We start from the raw sequence: 18,571 nt of genomic DNA, 5'->3' as shown, positions 1-18,571 counted from the left end.
AGCACCACTTCTGGCCTTTTCTATATATGTGGTGCTGAGGAATCAAACCCAGGGCTTCATGTATGTGAGGCAAGCACTGTACCACTAGGCCATACTCCCAGCTCCACCTCCAGCTTTTTGATGGTTAGAAATAAGAATCTCAGCTGGGCACTAGTGGCTCACACCTGTAATCCTAGCTGCTCAGGATGCTGAGATGTGGGGATCACAGTTTGAAGCCAGCCTGGGCAGGAAAGTTCGTAACACTCTTATTTCCAATAAGCTACACTGAAAAGGCTGCAGGTGACTCTGTGACTAGAGTGGTAGATGGCTAGCTTTGAGGCAAAGAAGCTCAGGGACCGCGCACAGGCCATGAGTTCAAGCCCCAGAACTGGCACCAAAAACAAAGAAGAAAGGTCATATCATGGACTTTCCTGCCTAGACTGGCTTCTCACCGTGATTCTCAGATCTCAGAGTTCTGAGTAGCTGAACTGACTTTTGATCATATAGGAACATACATGATACTTAACGTTTGTGTCTTCTCAGCGAGTGGGCCATGGCAATGACAACCATGCGGATGCTGACCGATCCCCTATATTTCTTCAGTTTATTGATTGTGTTTGGCAAATGACAAGACAGGTGAGAGATTTCAAGTGTGTTTCTGACCTGTGTCATCTTGGGCTCAAATATATCTTGCTGCCAAAATTAGCTAAACGTTCATTGCTGTTCCATTCAAAATGAGTGTTTGTATGGATGTAGAATATGACTTCTTGTTAGTTAATACGATGTCATTGTAATTCACTTAAAAATAGAAATGGCAACAGATAGAACCAATTTCACACCGAAAGTTACTTTCCCTCTGCAAATGGCTTTTGTTAACTATGTTGTCCATAAGGTGAACAATGTAAGACTCTACTTCTCAGTCAGTTATGCTTCTGCTCCATTTTTTTTTTTTTTTTTTTTGGCCAGTCCTGGGCCTTGGACTCAGGGCCTGAGCACCGTCCCTGGCTTCTTTTTGCTCAAGGCTAGCACTCCGCCACTTGAGCCACAGCGCCGCTTCTGGCCATTTTCTGTATATGTGGTGCTGGGGAATCGAACCTAGGGCTTCGTGTATCCGAGGCAGGCACTCTTGCCACTAGGCTATATCCCCAGCCCTCTGCTCCATTTTTGTCAGTCTCCTTAACTGCCAAGTCCTTAATCTTACATTTGGACATACTTTAGAAATGGGACGTGGCTGAATGGCTAGTAAATGGAGTCAGACTGAAGAATCCCAGAATGTCCACATTCTGCACCATGACACGGCCCCCACACCTGACTATCAGGATTATTCATGATATTATGAAAACTCACCATGAGTGGGAAGTTCTTTTGGTTGATGTTTTTGTGGTGTTAGAGATCAAAGTTGTCCTCACCCTCCTGAGGTAGGCAAACGGTCCACCCTGCAGCTATATTCCTAGCCTGAGAATAGGACCTTAATATGTACTAATTTAAATGCATATATGCTAAGCCAGGTGCTGGTGGCTCACACCTGTAATGCTAGCTACTCAGTAGGCTGATGAGATCTGAGGATCGCAGTTCAGGTTTGTTTTTTTAATTTTTATTGTCAAACTGATGTACAGAGAGGTTACAGTTTCATACGTTAGGCATTGGGTACATTTCTTGTACTGTTTGTTACCTCCTCCCTCATTCCCCCCTCCCTCCTCCCCCTTTCCGTTTCCCCCCCCCCCCCCGCCATGAGTTGTTCAGTTCATTTACACCAAACAGTTTTGCAAGTATTCCTTTTGTAGTCGTTTGTCTTTTTACCCTGTGTCTCTTGATTTTGGTATTCCCTTTCAATTTCCTAGTTCTAATACCAGTATACACAGTTTCCAATATACTCAGATAAGATACAGAGACAGTGCAGGAAGGGGATACAAGAGGGTCATCAATAATAGAAGCTACGGTTACACATAGCACGTTGAAAGTAGTTACAACAGTGATATAACAATTGTTTCCATAATATGGAGTTCATTTCACTTAGCATCATCTTATGTGTTCATAAGGGTATAGCTATTGGGCTCTTGTGATCCTCTGCTGTTCATCGCAGCTCAATAAGTCATAGCTAGAATATGGAACCAACCCAGATGCCCCTCAGTAGACGAATGGATCAGGAAAATGTGGTACATATACACACTGGAATTTTATGCCTCTATAAGAAAGAATGACATTGCCCCAGTCGTAAGGAAATGGAAAGACTTGGAAAAAATTATACTAAGTGAAGTGAGACAGACCCAAAGGAATATGGACTCTGTGGTCTCCCTCATAGGGAATAATTAGCACAGGTTTAGGCAAGTCACAGCAAAGGTGTTTTGTTTTGTTTTTTTGTCCAGTCCTGGGGCTTGTACTCAGGGCCTGAGCACCGTCCCTGGCTTCTTTTTGCTCAAGGCTAGCACTCTGCCACTTGAGCCACAGCGCCACTTCTGGCCGTTTTCTGTATATGTGGTGCTGGGGAATTGAACCCAGGGCCTCATGTATGCGACACAAGCACTCTTGCCACGAGACCATATCCCCAGCCCAGGATCGCAGTTCAAAGCCAGGCCGGGCAGGAAAGCATGTGAGACTCTTATCTCCAATTAACCACCAGAAAACCAGAAGTGGCACTGTGGCTCAAGTGGTAGAGCACTAGCCTTGAGCTGAAGAGCTCAAGGACAGCACCTAGGTGCAAGGTTCAAGTCCCACAACGGACAGAAAAAAAACATATATGCTAGACAGTTATGTTTGATTTTCCTCTAGTTCTCTTTGCTTCTTTCAACATGTAATCAATATTTCACTGTGTTTCAAATTAGGATTCTGGTGCCTGGTGGGCACTCAGTATGTGTCTGCTGTTGGGTTGTTTATTATCATTTACAGTCTCCTAGCTACTAAATGGTAGCTTCTGGCTAAAACCTACTGTCAATGCTAACAGTCTTCATTGAAGTTCTGCAAAAACCCAGTATGAACTACTTAAAACAATTGAGAGGATCCTTTGGGCTTTCTTTCTCACTCTGCTAATATAGTGAATTAAAGATTTTCAAATGAACCAGCTAAGATAATAGTGATCCTCTCATTTACTTCCCTGTTCTTGGAGTCCCAGTCCTGTGTCTCCAAAATCTGAAAGCATTTGGTTTATATACTATATCCAGCTTTCTAGATGTTTCTGGAAGAAGGGTAACTGTGGGTTCTGTTTTACCATTTGAGAAGTACAAGCTGCATAAAATTTTAAGCATTTAATTGCATGAGAAATTTCGTTGCCTTTGTTTATTTCTCAGCCACATCTATCAGTTGGGCTTGAAACTTTAGATTGTTATTAGGCTAACTCTTCCTTTTAATATGACATCGTTGCAATGTATAGTTTGCCTTTCACAAATAAGTGATATTAATTTTAAAATTAGACTAAACGTTATATTTTTCTCTCCATTGAAGTTTCCTTCAGCGTTCGAGTTTAATGAACTATTCTTGATTACCATTTTGGATCACCTTTACAGCTGTCTCTTTGGGACCTTTCTGTGCAATTGTGAGCAACAGCGGCTCAAAGAAGTAAGTATCCTGCTTCCTTCATGGCTCGGGCTCCTTTCCCAGCCAGGGCCGCTTGAAGTCCTGCTGCTATGTGGAATCGGGAGGCCTGCCCCAGGTTTCTAGCAACCCCAGAATGTATGTGTAGTACAAGCCTTCTACCTTATAGTAGGTAGGACCAACAAACCTCTGCATCTAAGGAGCAGGACAGAATTCACATCTTGCAGTCCATTGTAAGGGAATCCTGTTAACCATAACACAAGAGAATAAGTGAAGAATATATTTTATGGTATACGAATTTCACCTCAGTAAAGGAATTTAAAACAATCCTAGCAATGGAATGCAGTTCAATAAAATATGACTTTACTTATTTTTTAGTAGGAGGAGGAAATTTGTTATTCTTTTTCTTAAAAAAAAAGCTCTTGAGCCAGGCCTATAATCCTAATTTCTCAGGAGGCTGATATCTGAGGATCACATTTGGAAGCCAGTGTGGGCAAAATGTTCATGAGTCTCTTTGTGTCCAATTAGTCACCACCAAAGCCAAAAGTGGAAATGTGGTTCATGTGGTAGAGTGTGCTAGCTTGAATAGAAATGCTCAGGGGCAGCACCCAGGCCCTGAGTTCAAGCCCCATGACCAACAAAAAATAAAAAGTGAAATAGTCAGTCTTGAATGTTCCTGTGGGAAGTCAGCTTGTAGCAATAAACAGTCCTGTAGCAACAGAATGGTAGAACATTCAGTTGACCTCATTGTTTCTTCAATTTTCATAGTCAGATCCATTGTTTCCTATTCGTCTGCCCTAACCATACTGCACCATGCTCATAGATTAAGTGTTTTCATTCAGATGAGTAATACAAATAATTGTAGCTTTGCTCAACGTGTACAGTAAAACTGATAGGAAGATCTAATGAAATATACTTGTATATGAAGCCTCTGCAGCCTGCCACCATGATGTATTTTCCTGCCAATAGACAAGGTTTTCCATTATGAGGGATTTTTTTTTTCAGTATTGAGGATTGAACCCAGAATTTTGTACTTCCTAGGCAAGTGCGCTATCAATTGAGCCACACCCTTGTTCTTTACTTTGGTTTTAAGATAGGGTCTCACTTACCTTGCCTGTTCTGGCTGGCCTTGAACTCAACACTCTTCCTGCCTCCACCCCACAGCTAGCTTGCAAGGCCTCTTACCTGTAAATTCTACCCACATTCCTCATTATATAAAATATCTAATTGTTATTACTGCACCGTTTCATCTTAATGAGTGTTCAAAAGTTCTTATTCCACCTTCCGACAGACACATTTGCCAGATGTTGCCACACTTCAGTAATATGTTTTCTCAGGGCAGCAACCAAGACAGCTTGAAATCATGCAGAGTGGGTGATGGTCGTGGGGCTCAGTACATTTCATGCATTTCTCAGTCTTTGCACTCATTACTTATTCAACTCATTTTTCATGCAGCATTGATTCTGGAGGCTCTGATGAAAAGTTTATTTCAACGTATTCCTGTTTTGCTTTTCAGGATATATATACAAAGACTGTATCGTTATGGTCATATATCAATAGCCAGCTAGATGAATTTTTGAATCCCTTCTTTGTGAATTATGAAAACCACGTTTTATATCCTGTTGCGAGTCTAAGTCATTTGGAGTTATGGGTAAACTATTACGTACGATGGAATCCCCGGATGAGACCACAGGTATCCTTTTGTTTTTCTTCCTGTCCTAAGGGTGCAGCTCTCTCTCCCAGTGACGCAAGTGTGGTAAAAATGTGTGCATGGCAGTGCTACCATATTCATAGTCTTCTTCCTTTGCCAGGGTCATGTTCCCATAGGTTCATCCCACATGACCACCTCAGTGCTGGGTTAAGATTCCACGTTTTAAGTATCTCCCTTGCACCAAAGAAGGGGGCGGGGAGGGGGAGAGGAAGTAGCATGTCTTACTATATTTGGCTCTTCGTTTTAGAAAGTACTGGGAAGTACTGTGGGTGGAACAGTAGCTGTTCTAACTGCGATGCATGCGGAAGCCGTGGGAAAGCCTGTGAGGAGCATGTAGGGGTTTGCTTCAAGAATCTGCTAAGACAGCAGGTCCTAGAGCTGGAGCCCCTGTGGAGAAGGGGCGTGGTTTGCCCTGCCCTGCCACGTTACTTCACAGTAACAATAACAGGGGTGGGGGCTGGGGATATAGCCTAGTGGCAAGAGTGCCTGCCTCGGATACACGAGGCCCTAGGTTCGATTCCCCAGCACCACATATACAGAAAACGGCCAGAAGCGGCGCTGTGGCTCACGTGGCAGAGTGCTAGCCTTGAGCGGAAAGAAGCCAGGGACCGTGCTCAGGCCCTGAGTCCAAGGCCCAGGACTGGCAAAAAAAAAAATAAATAAAGTAACAGGGGTGGATAACAGAGCATGATGCGTAGTTGGGCCAGTCAGCCAAGTGTGGACCTGCTTTCTGCACTCGGGCTGAGCTCTGGCTATGAGGCACGCACCACCAGTTAGTGTTCCTGCTCTTAATGTGGCCCTGCTGCCCACCTCCAATGCCCTCCGCCTGGTGGTCCAAGGAGGAAGAAGACCCCTGCAGCCCTCATCCATGGGTGCTCTGAGGGTTTAATGAGCAGCTACCAGGACCACTGAACCCTACTTGTTGTAAGCGAGGATACAGAAAGCTGCCATTCTTCTGTTCTCTCCTCTTCCTTCTCTACCTTGCCTCTCACCCAGGATCTTCACAAGCCCTGTTTCATCCCCAAAAGCCACTAAGCAGGGAAGTCCAGATTCCTCCTTTGCCTTTGCAATTGCCCAGCTCTGGTGCTTTGAGGGCCACTGGCACTGCACTGACCTTTCCTTGGCCTGGAAAGCGCACTCGTGTCCACTCATCTATAAGCTCCGTCAGCCATGTTTGGCCCACTGCCGGCAGCTGCCTCACCTGGCCTTCCTGCATTCTCTGCGCCCTCCCCCTGTAGCCCACACTAAGCCACCGAGGACCTTGGGAGTATCTTCTGGGCCCAGTACTCATCCTCTTCTCTGAGCTAGGCCCAGGATGAAAGTGTCCCATTGCCCGCCATCTGTGGTCTCTTTTCCGCCATGGAGGAGTCCAGGTGTGACCGTGCTTGCCTTGTGCAGAGTGCTACACATGGGCTCCATGTACTGTTCAGCACATAGAATCAGCCTTCCCCAGGAGCCGAAGCCAGGCCCTGCTTCTAGCAGCTTCCTGCTTGTTCTCATGGAAGTCTGCCCTGTGCAGACACTTGGTTAAGTGTTTTTCGTGAGCAGCTTCTGTTTGCTCTTCTTTGTTAGCAAGGGAGGCTTGTAGAGTGCTCAGAAATCACTGCTTTATTTAAATCCCTTAGACAGGTAGTTGTGCAAGTGATTCAAAAGACCACATTTTCTGGAGTGTCTTTAACGTTAGTAGAATATAGAAACTGACTGCCTTTGCTTTAACAAGGTTTCTCTGCCCCTGTGGAAGCCACCCCCTGTCCCTGCCCAGGCCTTGCGTGCAACACACCTGAAGCAACGTGCCTAGAAGGGTGGGCACAAGGGTCAAGCACAGGGGTAGCCCTCAGGCTGTGATCACCTCAACAGAACTGGTTCCTTTCACCAGTGAGTGCCGCAGCCCCCACCTGGTGGTCATCTGGCTTCCTCTCCATTGCAGATTTGGGGGGACAGGGACCCAATCTTGTGTGAAACCTCCATGTGGTATGAAGTGTGTTTGTTAACCTGGGCCGACTGGGCCAGGCGTAAGCAGAGTGTGCTCCCACGGTGGTTCTGGCTGCACCTCACCCGGGACCTTGCTGCCCGGTGCATGGAGTTGCAGGCTGCTCCCCACTCTGGCAGTGGCCGGCTCCCGGGGTGGAGCCAAGTACAGAGCTTCACGAGGGACACAGGTGTGACACGAGTGCAGGCCGAGTGTCTGCTCCAGCTTCCTGTGCTCTCTCTACAGTGCTCAGCTTTATGCTAAATGCAGCTGACACAGAGGAGATCCCTCCTACGTGATGGCACGCAGTGTGTTGGGGAGAGTGGGCTGATGCTAGGGGGATGAGTGGGCATTTACATGACAGGACCAGGTGGGTGTTCTAGAATGTTCCCTCTGGCAGCACTAGGCTGGATGAGATGGAGGGTGTTGTGTAGAAGGCGTCGGGGCACGTGGTGTGGAATTGTGCTGGTGCAAGGGAGTGATGTGGGTGAGGCAAGACAGGAGGAGAGGCGCGGTTCAGGTCCACTGAGCCTCCTTTCTCAGAGGCCGGCACCACCCGCTGCGAAACAGGCTCCCTGTGCACACCCTTCGGATCACGGCCAGTGGTGCCCACTTGGTGCCCTCTTGCTTTGTGCCTTCCATGCTAGGACGCATGAGCACCCATGGCATTCGTTTCTCTAGCTGCAGTGCGTAGTTCCGCTTCAGGGCTTGCTGTTCCTTCAGGTGTGTATTTGCTGGGTTGCAAGCAGAACTGCTACGTGAGATACATACACAAGAGCCGCCTGAGGCTGGCAGGTGACAGTGGCCCATTTGAGCAGCCCTTTGTTCCCTTACATGCTCTGCTCCTAAGGCTGTGCACTGTGTGCGCGTGCGTGCGTGTGTGTGTGTGCGTGTGTGTGTGTGCTTTGTGGGCGTGTATGCACATAGGCATGTATGGCTGTATGTGTGTGCACATCTGTGAGTGTGTGTGATGGGTGTGTGTGGTGTGTATGGCAGCTTGATCACAGTGTTCCCTTGTGTCCGTGGAATCAAACGGCCTCACAGACAAGAGCACCCGCAGCTAGCCTTTAAAGGACAGCGCAGAGCCGTGCTTCAGCTCGCCATGGCCTTTGGGAGCAGCCTTTGCTGTGCAAGCCTGACCTCGCTGGCCCCTCCCTTCTTCCTGGGCCTTCTCAGTGCTGGGGATTAAGTACCTTTAGTGTTGGGGGCACCTGTTGCCTTCGCTCGGTCCTTCCTCCTCTGCCCGGCTTCTGCTCTCTTGTTGGCCTTCCAGGAGGGAGGATTGTCAGTGGCGTTCATGATGATGCAGTCTAAGTGTGTGAGGAAGCAGAGACTAGGCTTGCTGAGAGACGAGCTGCGGCCTAGAGGCCAAGGTCAGACATGAGTGTCAGGGTGGGGGAAGGAGCCGCTGGAGGCTTCACCCCCAGCAGCAAGCGCCCTGAGGGAACCGGCAGCTCTGGGCCGGCCGGGTCTGGTGGGTGCAGAGGAGCCGTGGTTGGCTGGTGAACTGGCCCCTGGAGTGCTGCGGGGGGGGGGGGGGCGCACTTGTTATCGCCCCCACCTGCGGGCTTGAATGAGAATTGGGTGAAGGACTGCAGAATGTTAGAACACGTGGCTGCTCTCCCCAAGGAGGTGCCCCCCCCCCCCCCCCCCGCCAAGGGCACGAACCTCTTCAGCTGCACTGCGCTGACTTGGGCAAACTGCTGTCGGCCAGTGGCAGTGTTTCACAAGCTGCTCGTGGGCTGAGATGGACGCCTGGCCACGTTGCCTGCCTTGTACATTCATTGCCCTGGGCGCAGGAGCTGCAGCAAAGACAGCAGGGCTAGCCCGGTGGCCCCACCCGGAACGCTGCCGTCCTAGCCCTCCGGAGGCTGGGACTTGGGAAGTGTGCTGTGAAGCCAGCCTAAGTGGGAGGGAAGCAGCCAAAGGCCGCAAGCGGGGCTGCGGCTCAAGTGCTAGACTGCTAGTGTTGAGTAAGCAAAGCCCAGGGACAGCAGCTAGGTTCTGAGTTCAAGACCCAGGACAGAGAGCCAGACAGACTGATTGATGGAAACAGAGCGACAGAGAGAAAGACCAAAACAGAGAGAGAGAGAGGATGAGGAAGGCCGCCCACTGCCCTCTCGTGCCCTGCGTACCCCTGGGGCCCACGGACGGGGTGGCAGCCTGGGGGTATTGATGGCCCAGTGTTGTCACAGCCGCTGCTAACACAGCGTCGGGTCTGCTTCCACCAGATGCCAATCCACCAGAATCTGAAGGAGCTGCTGGCGGTGAAGGCCGAGCTGCAGAAGCGGGTGGAGGACCTGCAGCGGGAAGTGGCGGCGCGCGCCGTCTCGTCGTCGTCCGAGCGCGGCTCCTCGCCCTCGCATTCGGCCACTCCTGTGCACACTTCCGTGTGACGGGCGGGACCGGCCGTGGGCCGTCCTGCTGCTTCTCTGTCTTCCCAGTGGCTCAGGGACCTGGCCGTCGTCGCTCTTGTGGCTGTCGCTTGTGATCTTAGGCCCAGGGACCATGCGTGTGGCTAGTGACAGCTTCCACGTGGGAAAGTGCATTTTGTGTCGTGAGCAGCCTGTGTCCCCTCGTGTCCACAGCCCCAGCGGGAGCTGCCTGCCACAGCCACCGCGAGGGGAATGCAACGCTTACCATGTCACCCGTTTCTCTCCCACTCCAGTCCTCCCTTACACACGAACCACGCGCTTGCACACCGCGCCGGTGGCTGCCCTCAGCCCTTTGCCCCAATCTGCAAAGGGTTTTTAAATGGAATATTTGGAGGAAACAGACCATCGCCACTGAGTCTCCAATTCTCTTCGTGCCAGGGCTCTTCCAGTACCAATTACTGTTGTGTACATATAAGGTATTTTTTAAAAAAAGAGAAACATACGTTTATTTTCCTATGTCTTTTTTTATGTTTAGAATAGTCCCCTGAGGCGGTATGTGCTTCACTGTACTGTGGGAGCAATTCCCTCCCAACACCCATGCTAGCTTTTCTGTGGTACATTGCAAACGAGGCTTGGGGTGTGCTCACTTGAGCGGCCTGGGTGGTTGCCCTCACGCTAAGGCTGGTACTTGCCTCCTGGGGTGGCCCTGGATTCCCGATGGATGACCCGAACTAGGTGTGCTCAGTCCTCTGGCTTTTCTGTAGGTAAACTGAGGACTCGAGCTTCTACACAGGTGCTGGCCTCTCTTGGAGACACCTCGTTCAAAGGGCGATGTGTCAGTTGTTGCAGGCACTGGGACCTGGCGCCCTCCCTCCCGTAAGGTAGCAGGCATTGGAGCAAAGCGAGCGTGATTGCACCTGTTCCGTGCCTGCCCACCCACTTCCCTTGATTGACGTGTGACTGCTGGCCATGCTCTGCTTTGAGAAGCTAGAGGCCTCCCTTTCCTTGGTTCTGAGCCAGCCCTGGCCGCTCAGGCCCCCTGCGGTTTTGCACCTTCATCTGATCACTTGGAGCTCTGCCATTGCGTCAGTGCTTGCTGGAGTGACGCTCCTGGACACTGCATCAAGCTCCACCAAGCCAGGCGGCCCTCTGGAGCTCGCGGGGGCTGCACTGCGTCCTCCCTGTGCGGGGTCAAATCGCAGGATGCCATGCACAGGCTTACATATCGACCTTATTTTTGAAGACATATTCTTAAGGAAGTTTTCTACAGCCAAATGTGTAGAAAATAGCTGTTTTTTTTTCAACTTGGAACTGTCTGATTCTTATAGAAGATTATACTTCTGTAAGATACTAGACATATTTATTCGAGCTTCTTTGATAACCTAAAATCAATTCTCCATTTTTATCCTATGGGGGAATCTGTTTCTAAACCCTAATTTAATTCATATTAGCTTTTTGACTCATGGTCCCAACATATGCAGAAGTATTGTTTATGAATGCAGAAGTGCCAGGCATGTTGATGCATACGCGTAATGGCAGCCCTTGCACTCGCGAGGTAGAAATTGGAGGCTACTGAGTTCCAGGCTAGCCTGAGCTATGTCGCAGAATCTGTCCCCCTCCCCCAAACAACAAGAAGAACAGTGAATGTATAAACTAGTATCCATTCGTACGCTGATTTTTCAAAAATGGTTTTCCTCCAGAAGTATCCTTTAGTCTTCCAACTACACTAGGTCGTGCAGGTCAGCTGTTTCCTGGGGGCTTGCTCTGTGGTGGCCTTCCGGCCCGGCCACACGCTCCCTGCCCGCAGAGAGGGGCCCTACAAACTCCATTTGAAGCACAACAGAGCACTTCCCTTTGTATGTTCCAAGCACAGAACTGTTTCTAAAACAACTTGAAGTATAGTTTTGTTATCTAAGAAATTCTTTTTTTGTTTTATTTAAGTGTACTAGAATGTAAAACCTTTAAAGTTCAGGTTTCTAAAAAAAAAAAAAAAAAACCTGGTACAATACTGTATTTGCCCCATCTGATGCACTGTATTTCAATCTCTAATTAAAAATATGTTAGAGCTCCCTGGTCTTCTTGTTGTCTCTCCTTTAAAGTCATTTCATTTACCCCTTGAGGAAAATTAGTAATATGTAATGTACTAATGTTCACTGTGCCAACCCCACCTAGAGCAGGTGAAGCGCCCATGTGTGATTTGTTTACTAAATGACAGCTGTATATTTTTATAAGTCTTGCCTGTTTGAGCAGGAACTCACCAGTGGCCTGACATTACGTCTGCAGTGCACCTCAAATGTAACCTTGAGGGGCGCTGGACACACCCAGGGAGCAGCCGTGGGGCCTTGGTGTGCAATTGCCGAGGGCTAATTTCTAGGGCCAGTTGTACAGTCTTTCTGAGATACAAAGTCCTGGGTGACCGCCCCACGCTCCTCAAGCCCACCCTGACCTAAGGATGGAAGGTTGCTCAACTTCTGCATGTGACTCCCTGCAGAGTGAGCAAGACACTTGCTGTCGCGGGCAGAGATGCCGCCTTGGGCCACCTCCCCCGCAGGGACCCCACCAGTAAAGTCTGAAAAGGTGCTAGCTGGATAGAACTTTTGCACAGGACTGACATAATGGCCTTGGTTGGGTTTCAGGACAAGCCTAATTTAGTACAAAGTAAATAAATAAATTAACTGCTCATAATGTCACCATAAAAGCCCTCCAACACAGTCTGGACTGTGTGCAGCTTGTTCACAGTAGTTAAGTCCAGCTGTCTTCCCAGTTCCCAGGACTACTGGGACTTGATCCCAAACAGGCCACTCGCAGTGCACACGGCTCCGAGTGACAGGTGCAGGGCCCTGGTGCTGCTCCGCTTTCTCTGCCTGAAACAGCTGCACACCGGCCGCATGGATGGAGAGTCCTGCTTGCTCTGAGGACACCACAGCGGCGTGGGGTTGGAAGCAGCGTGGCCAGCGGCCAGCGTGAAGGGCTGGGTGCTGTGGGGGGAGCGCGTTCCCGCGTTGCCTCGATACGCAGTGGCTGGGAGAAGTGCAGGATGGCAGTCTTCTGGAGAATACCTGTGCTCTGGGGGGGCTGCGAGGAGCGGAGCACCCCTGACGCACCAGCGCGGGAAAGCCGCACCCCTCCTTGGCAGGATGCCGCTGAACACCAGTGAACACCAGGATCGCATGGGTTCCATTTGGTTTAATGCAAACACGAGACAGTTTAGAATTTACACTTGGACATCGCACATAAAGGATGTACAGGGCATTCTGGTAGTGTCCAGTACTTCATCACAGAGCTGGTACTAACCCTAAGCTAAGGAGTGGAGGCAGTGGACCTGGTCCCCCACTAGGATGGACCCCCCCGTCCAAGTCACCTGGCTTCTGGCTTCTTTGGCTGGCTCTCAGGGAGCTGCATCACCGCATTCATGAGCTCAGCGCTGATCCCGTAAATGCTGCCCTTGCCAGTTCCCCCGCCAGTGAGGCTGGCACACTTTAGATTTTCTAGTTGGCTCAGTGTTGCCGTCTCATCACGTGGGACAGGCCGCTGTTGGCTAACACCACCTTCTGATGCGCACGGGCCCCAGTGCTCAAGCAAAGGGAAACTGCTGGTGGGAAGGAGAGGCCTGGCCCGTGGGGTGACACTGGGAATAGGAGGTCCAGGGCGCACCATGGCCTGTCCAGGCCTCTGAGCTACCACGAGTGGGTTAATGATGTTTTCTGCCAAAGGGCTTTGTGCACAAGGCACCGAGGTAGCTAAGGGAGAGCAAAGCGGTGTTCTTCTCGCTGAAGTCACTGCTACTGAGAAAAGGATTTCACACAGCGTGGATTCTACACTTATGGCCGCAGGGTTCAAGGCCTTTGTCATCAGATGGGCCTGACTATAAAGGAGATAATTCCCGTGTAGGTGGCAACAAAGCAGAGATGGCAACAAACGCCACAGTCCTCTGCAGCCAGACCGGAAGCCACCATCCCTCCTCATGAATCAATGGCAGGGTGGCACAAACCTTACATCAAACAGCCAGCACGGCAGACAGGGCTGGGAACAAGGCAATTTGGAAGTAGCATGTCCCCTGATAGTTCACTTTCATTTTTTTTTTTAACAATTCCCAAATTTTATTTTAAACACTATCCAGGAATCTGTAGTACAAGAAACGTTTCCTTAGGTCTATGGGTTGTCAAACATAAGCATTGGCGACCTTGCCCCTTGGGTTTTGTTGGTCTGTGATTATAAAGCAGTTGAGAACCGGGTGACTATGGGAATGCTGGGTTCACTTTGTTTTTTTAAGTAAATTTCTTTTGGGGGACTGGAAATGACATCCAGAACATTGCACTTGCTAGGCAAGTGTTTTGCCACTGTGCTCCATCCCAGCTAGTTCACTTCTTCAAGAACCATGGGGACTTCCTGAGGCCACATTTCCTTCTCAGCTCCACAGTCCAGGTCTGCATGCAATCAGTGATGAAGCACGACAAAGGGGTGCCCGGCACCCCCTTTTCACGCCCACACTGGAGGCATGCAGTGGCCATGAGAATGTCCGTGTTTCACGGTGAGGGTTTCACGAAATGGGAGTGTGGTGATGATCATGCACACACACGCTTTGCGATTGCGCAAATCAGCCCGTGCTTGCCCAGTGAGGCCCCTCCGGCCTTCCCAAGTGCTGTGGACCTGGCAAACTCTTAGTACACGGAGTTTCTCATGCAAGCTCAGTCTCCAACTGCCCAGCACCCTGGGGCAAAGGACCAAAGGAACCTAGGAAGCCGGCTCTGCTCACTTCAGCCCCACGGCTCAGCTTCCTCTGTTTACCATTGAGAGCAAGGTCTGCGTGCTCTTCATCAAAGCGAACAAGGAAGATAAGGACAGAGCGACAAAGGCAGCAGTCCACTTGAGAAAGCCACCATCCCCCCTCCCCCCACTTCCAATCACCCCACAAGCATGCTTCAGATATTTCCCCTATGTGTCCCCCAAAAGGTTACATATGGAGTAGGGGTGGACACTTCCCTTACCTAGTCTAAAACTCATTTCAAATGCAAAAATGACTCCTAAGATCTTTTACCCAGGGCCAACTGCTGTCCCCTGAGCCCCCTAGAAAATCCACTGAGAGATCCTCAAGGTACAGCAGCCGACTTCCTGAGCACCCCAACTCTCCGGGGAAGGCTGGGAGATGCACACTTGCACTTAACCCACTTAAACAAGCGTCGGCTCGGAGCAGCTCTCTGGAAGCGCAGCAATGCACAAGCAGGGAGTGGAAGAGCCAAACTACGACCGTGTGTGTGTGTGTGTGTGTGTGTGTGTGTGTGTGTGTTGCTTGGTTGCATTCGACCCTTGCAGGGGCTCCCAGTGAACAGGTACTAAGTGGGCTCTCACAAGTCTCGGAGTCACGGGCAGAGGCTGTGTGGAGAGTCTTGCGGCCCAGTGTGTGGGTCACGGCTCCCAGTCCTGGGTTCAGATCCATCACCTAAGCAGGAACGCGGTCCCGCGCTCTGCTGGTCCCCGCGGGGTCGTCCCAGCCCCCAGCCTCGTCCTGGAACCTGTGGCCGGCTACCCCGAGGGCGGCGCCCGAAGCGCCCTCGCAACCTCGTCCAGAGAGGGCAAAACAACAAGAAGCCAATGACAGGGGAAGCAGAGACAGGACGGGCAGCGGGGCGCCGCCCTTCAGATCCGCGGCGGCTCGGGGGGCGGCGGCTGGGCCGCTGCTGTCTGCAGTGTGGAGTACTTCACTAGAGGAACAGAAACAAGGCTTCTTTTAGGAGGGGTCCCGTCCATCCTGCACGGAGGAACACACAAGCAGAGTGCGCAGAGAACGGAACCTGTTTCCCTGCCCATGGGGTCCGGGGGCTGGGGCAGCTCAGCCCAGGCCGGGCCCCCTCCCAGCAATCAGGGGCCCCATTTCCTCGTGCAGAAGTGGGGCCTGCTCCCGTGTGGGCTGCTGGGTTATTGTAACTCAAGGACTCATCCAGCACTGCCCGAGGGGGCGCGGCGCTCACGTCTCCATGTGGGATCCCCCCCCCCCCCCCCCCCCCCCCCCCGCTCCTGGCTGCCTAGTTAGAGCCGCAGGGCACTGTCTCTGGAGAAGCTGCCCGCTCCAGGTTCTGATCAAGCCTCTGTGGGTGTTTGAAGCAACTGCCCTGGGGTCTTTGGTGATTGCACAGCTGAGAAGCTTGCACAAAGCTGTGTGTGCACACGCCCAGGATGGCGGCCTTCCTGGCCCCATGGAGCGCAGGTGTCTGCGATTGTAGCTCAGGCAAATCGACAACAGCGGCTGCAGCAACAGTACCCAGAAGACACGGGCAGGGCACCCCAGGGCTCTGCCTACATTCCAGGGTTCTAAGCCTCTTGTGTCTGGGAGGCTGACTGACCAGGGAAACAGTTGGTATGCTGGGTAAATGGCAGCTCTTCTGACCTTTCTAGAAGCAGGCATTCGTGTGCTCCCTTGCTTCCCGAATCCACCTCTGCTGACTTTTGGGGCCACAGACTGGCAATGGGCAGCGAACACAAAGTCCTTACCTTGGGGTTCCTCACACACAACGGCTTCCAGATTCTCCCCCTTCACATAGTCGGCATTGAGACCCTCTGCAAAAGCCAAAGACGGTTAGCGAGGGACAAGAAACAGCCAAGTGCAGCTCCATGATCACAGGCGCTCGGCTGCACCCCGCTCGCGGGGACCAGCGCGGCGCCGTCCACACGCACTGTGCACCTGCTGCTGTGCTGCCCAGCACCCAAGGACACTGTGACGCAAAGGCTGACGGTGTGTCCTGAGACGCACACACCATGTCAGGAAGCAGCTCCACCCCGAAGACACGTGAGCACACGCACGGCTCAGCGTGTCCCACGGGCAGGTGGAAGGGAGGGCCGGATGGACGCAGGGCAGGCGCGGTGGCTGGCGGCGTGGGGCTCTCTGTGGACATGCCAACAAAGCCTTCTGCTAGCACACGGCCTTCCGGGCCGCAGGGAGAACACGGATCCCACCAGGCCGCTCTCGGGGCTGCTTTATGATCCAGGTTTCCATAGGCCCCACCATGCAGCTGCTAAAGAGGCAAGAATCGATCTTTATGTTCTCCCCTGATAAAGAACGCAACCCCTATGGAAAATGGGGTGCTTCTAACTGCTGTTCTAACTAGGCACCAGCACAAGCCCGTTAGCCGCAGTGGGCTGTAGGCTCCGGCCTTCCCTGTGCCTGCTGGGCTCAAGATGGAAGCTCCATGAGCCCATGAAAACTGCTGGTATATTGTTTGCTAGGGGTGATCGGCCCCCACGCAAAGCCAGGCAGGCGATGACCCCGGTACCTAAAGGGTGAAGGCTGCGCCATGGGCCTAAAGCCTCCCGCTCACTGCTCAAATGGCTTTCTTGTTCAGAGATAACCACCAGGAGACATGTGGGTGTGCTCCTCCCCGTTCTCCTGCACCCACACCCCCGAAACCCACGGGGCTTGGGTCTGAGGGGGACACAGTCTAGCAGCTGGCCTCCTCGTGCATGTATCAGAGAGCGCTAAAGATGGTTGTGGGGGGCAACCAAATTGGTGAGTGCCGGGGCAAGGAGATGGAGCACTAGCGATGAGCAGCGGGGACAGAAGCCAGGGATGGATAATGAGATGGCCAAGGCCAAAGCACAAGGAACATGAGCAAGTCAAAGCACGTTGTTACCTTGACCTTCTGCTGCATCTGAAGGCAACACACGAAGCTTAGAACCACAAGTAAGAACTCAGCTCCAGGCAACAAACCTCTTGGGCTTTATGTGAGACGCTCTGACCCTTGGCACTGAGGGCAGACAGGGAAGTCGAGGGGCCCCAAAGTGGGAGCCCCTTTGCTAGTGGCACAGAGAGCACCACGGGGGCAAAGCGGTGGGGGCAGGCCGTCCTAGCCGCCACCTGCCATTTCTCTGGGGTTCCTCCTGAACCCCTGCTGATCTGCAGGTGCTACAGGGCAAAGCTGCCTCCAAGCAGAAGCTGAGCAGAATCAGAGGGATGGAGTCTCCTACTTCTCATGACCTTACCCTCCCCACGGACATGCTCTGCGTCCTTCCTGCTGCTGACCCAAGCTAGGTGCAAAACACTTACCAGGGCACCAAGTACCCACCGCAGTCCCACTGCAATAGGCAGCTCAAAGGAATAAGGTGTTGGGGTCTGGCCACCGACATAGAAAGCAACTGACCAATTTGGCCTCACAGGCTGAGGTGAAATCAGCAGGGGGCGCTGTGGCAACACAAAGAAGCACTGCTGATGTGGCCACAGGCGGAGTGGCTGGAAGGCTCGGTGGGAGGGGTCCCCCAGGCCTGAAAGAATAGCCAAGGCCGTCCCTGGAGAGAACAAGGTACTGGGAAGAGAGGACAGTGGCTGTTGAGGAGGCTTCCTGCAGTCGGGGACTAGCCACACCCCAAAGGCAGTGAAGGCCAAGCTCAGGGCCTAGGCCCTCAACTCGATAGCAGTAGGAAGCACTTTCAGACAGGGTTCCCTAGAAGAGACGAAAGTGTAAGAGCGCTGGGGCGGATGTGGATGAAAGCATCCAGCTGGGAGAAGGGACAAGGGCCTGGGTCTGCACAGGGCAGTGGGAAGCGGGAGGCATGGCAGGTATGGTGGTAAAATAAGGTAGCAGATTCCCTCCATGGGCAGGGCCCCGTGAGCCAGTCTGCTTTGCCTGTTCATTCAACTTGGAAATCCTCACACCTGTCTCTTTTAGGAAACAAGTGGGAAAATGATGTGGTTCCTTGAACCTGACTGCATCCTCAGAGGCAAAAGCAAACAAAATCCCAGTGAGATGTTTTATTTGCAACTTTAGAAATGAGCCTTTTTCTTCGCTCTTCCCACTGGCACCTGCGTGGCCTTCAGCCATCTCTAGCTTTGTTGGATCACATGATTTGTCCAGAGATGGAAAGGATCTGAGGTCCCAGTGGGAGAAAGGCCAGATGGGCCATCGTGTGTGTACACCTCAAGTCCTCGCAGCCATCTGCTGCCCCGCCGCTGCTAGGCTGAGACACAAGGCCGGCTTCTCACCCACCCGCGCAGCGCTGACCAGGACGGCCATGGAGAGG

General features: G+C 51.7%; 2 protein-coding genes across 6 annotated transcripts in view; one reads left to right on the top strand and one right to left on the bottom strand.

Annotated features, from left to right (window-relative positions):
• The window catches only part of Mtmr1 (myotubularin related protein 1), a 61,083-nt gene extending 49,452 nt beyond the window's left edge, over positions 1 to 11,631 (top strand). For all 5 annotated transcript variants that reach the window (XM_048335715.1, XM_048335713.1, XM_048335712.1 and 2 more), the window contains 4 exons: positions 523 to 615; positions 3,418 to 3,531; positions 5,024 to 5,200; positions 9,419 to 11,631. In XM_048335715.1, the coding sequence (XP_048191672.1) occupies positions 523 to 615; positions 3,418 to 3,531; positions 5,024 to 5,200; positions 9,419 to 9,583 (549 nt within the window). In that variant the 3' untranslated portion in view covers positions 9,584 to 11,631. The remainder of the gene's footprint in view (positions 1 to 522; positions 616 to 3,417; positions 3,532 to 5,023; positions 5,201 to 9,418) is intronic.
• A 1,102-nt stretch (positions 11,632 to 12,733) lies between these two features.
• The window catches only part of Cd99l2 (CD99 molecule like 2), a 65,342-nt gene continuing 59,504 nt past the window's right edge, over positions 12,734 to 18,571 (bottom strand). Inside the window, exons 8-9 of the mRNA XM_048336120.1 lie at positions 16,052 to 16,117; positions 12,734 to 15,264 (exon numbers count right to left, since the gene is read on the bottom strand). Of these exons, the coding sequence (XP_048192077.1) occupies positions 15,200 to 15,264; positions 16,052 to 16,117 (131 nt within the window). The 3' untranslated portion in view covers positions 12,734 to 15,199. The remainder of the gene's footprint in view (positions 15,265 to 16,051; positions 16,118 to 18,571) is intronic.

The sequence above is a fragment of the Perognathus longimembris genome, chromosome 28, assembly GCF_023159225.1.
Source record: "Perognathus longimembris pacificus isolate PPM17 chromosome 28, ASM2315922v1, whole genome shotgun sequence".
Lineage (NCBI taxonomy): Eukaryota > Metazoa > Chordata > Mammalia > Rodentia > Heteromyidae > Perognathus > Perognathus longimembris.
This window is presented reverse-complemented; position numbering and strand designations above follow the sequence as displayed.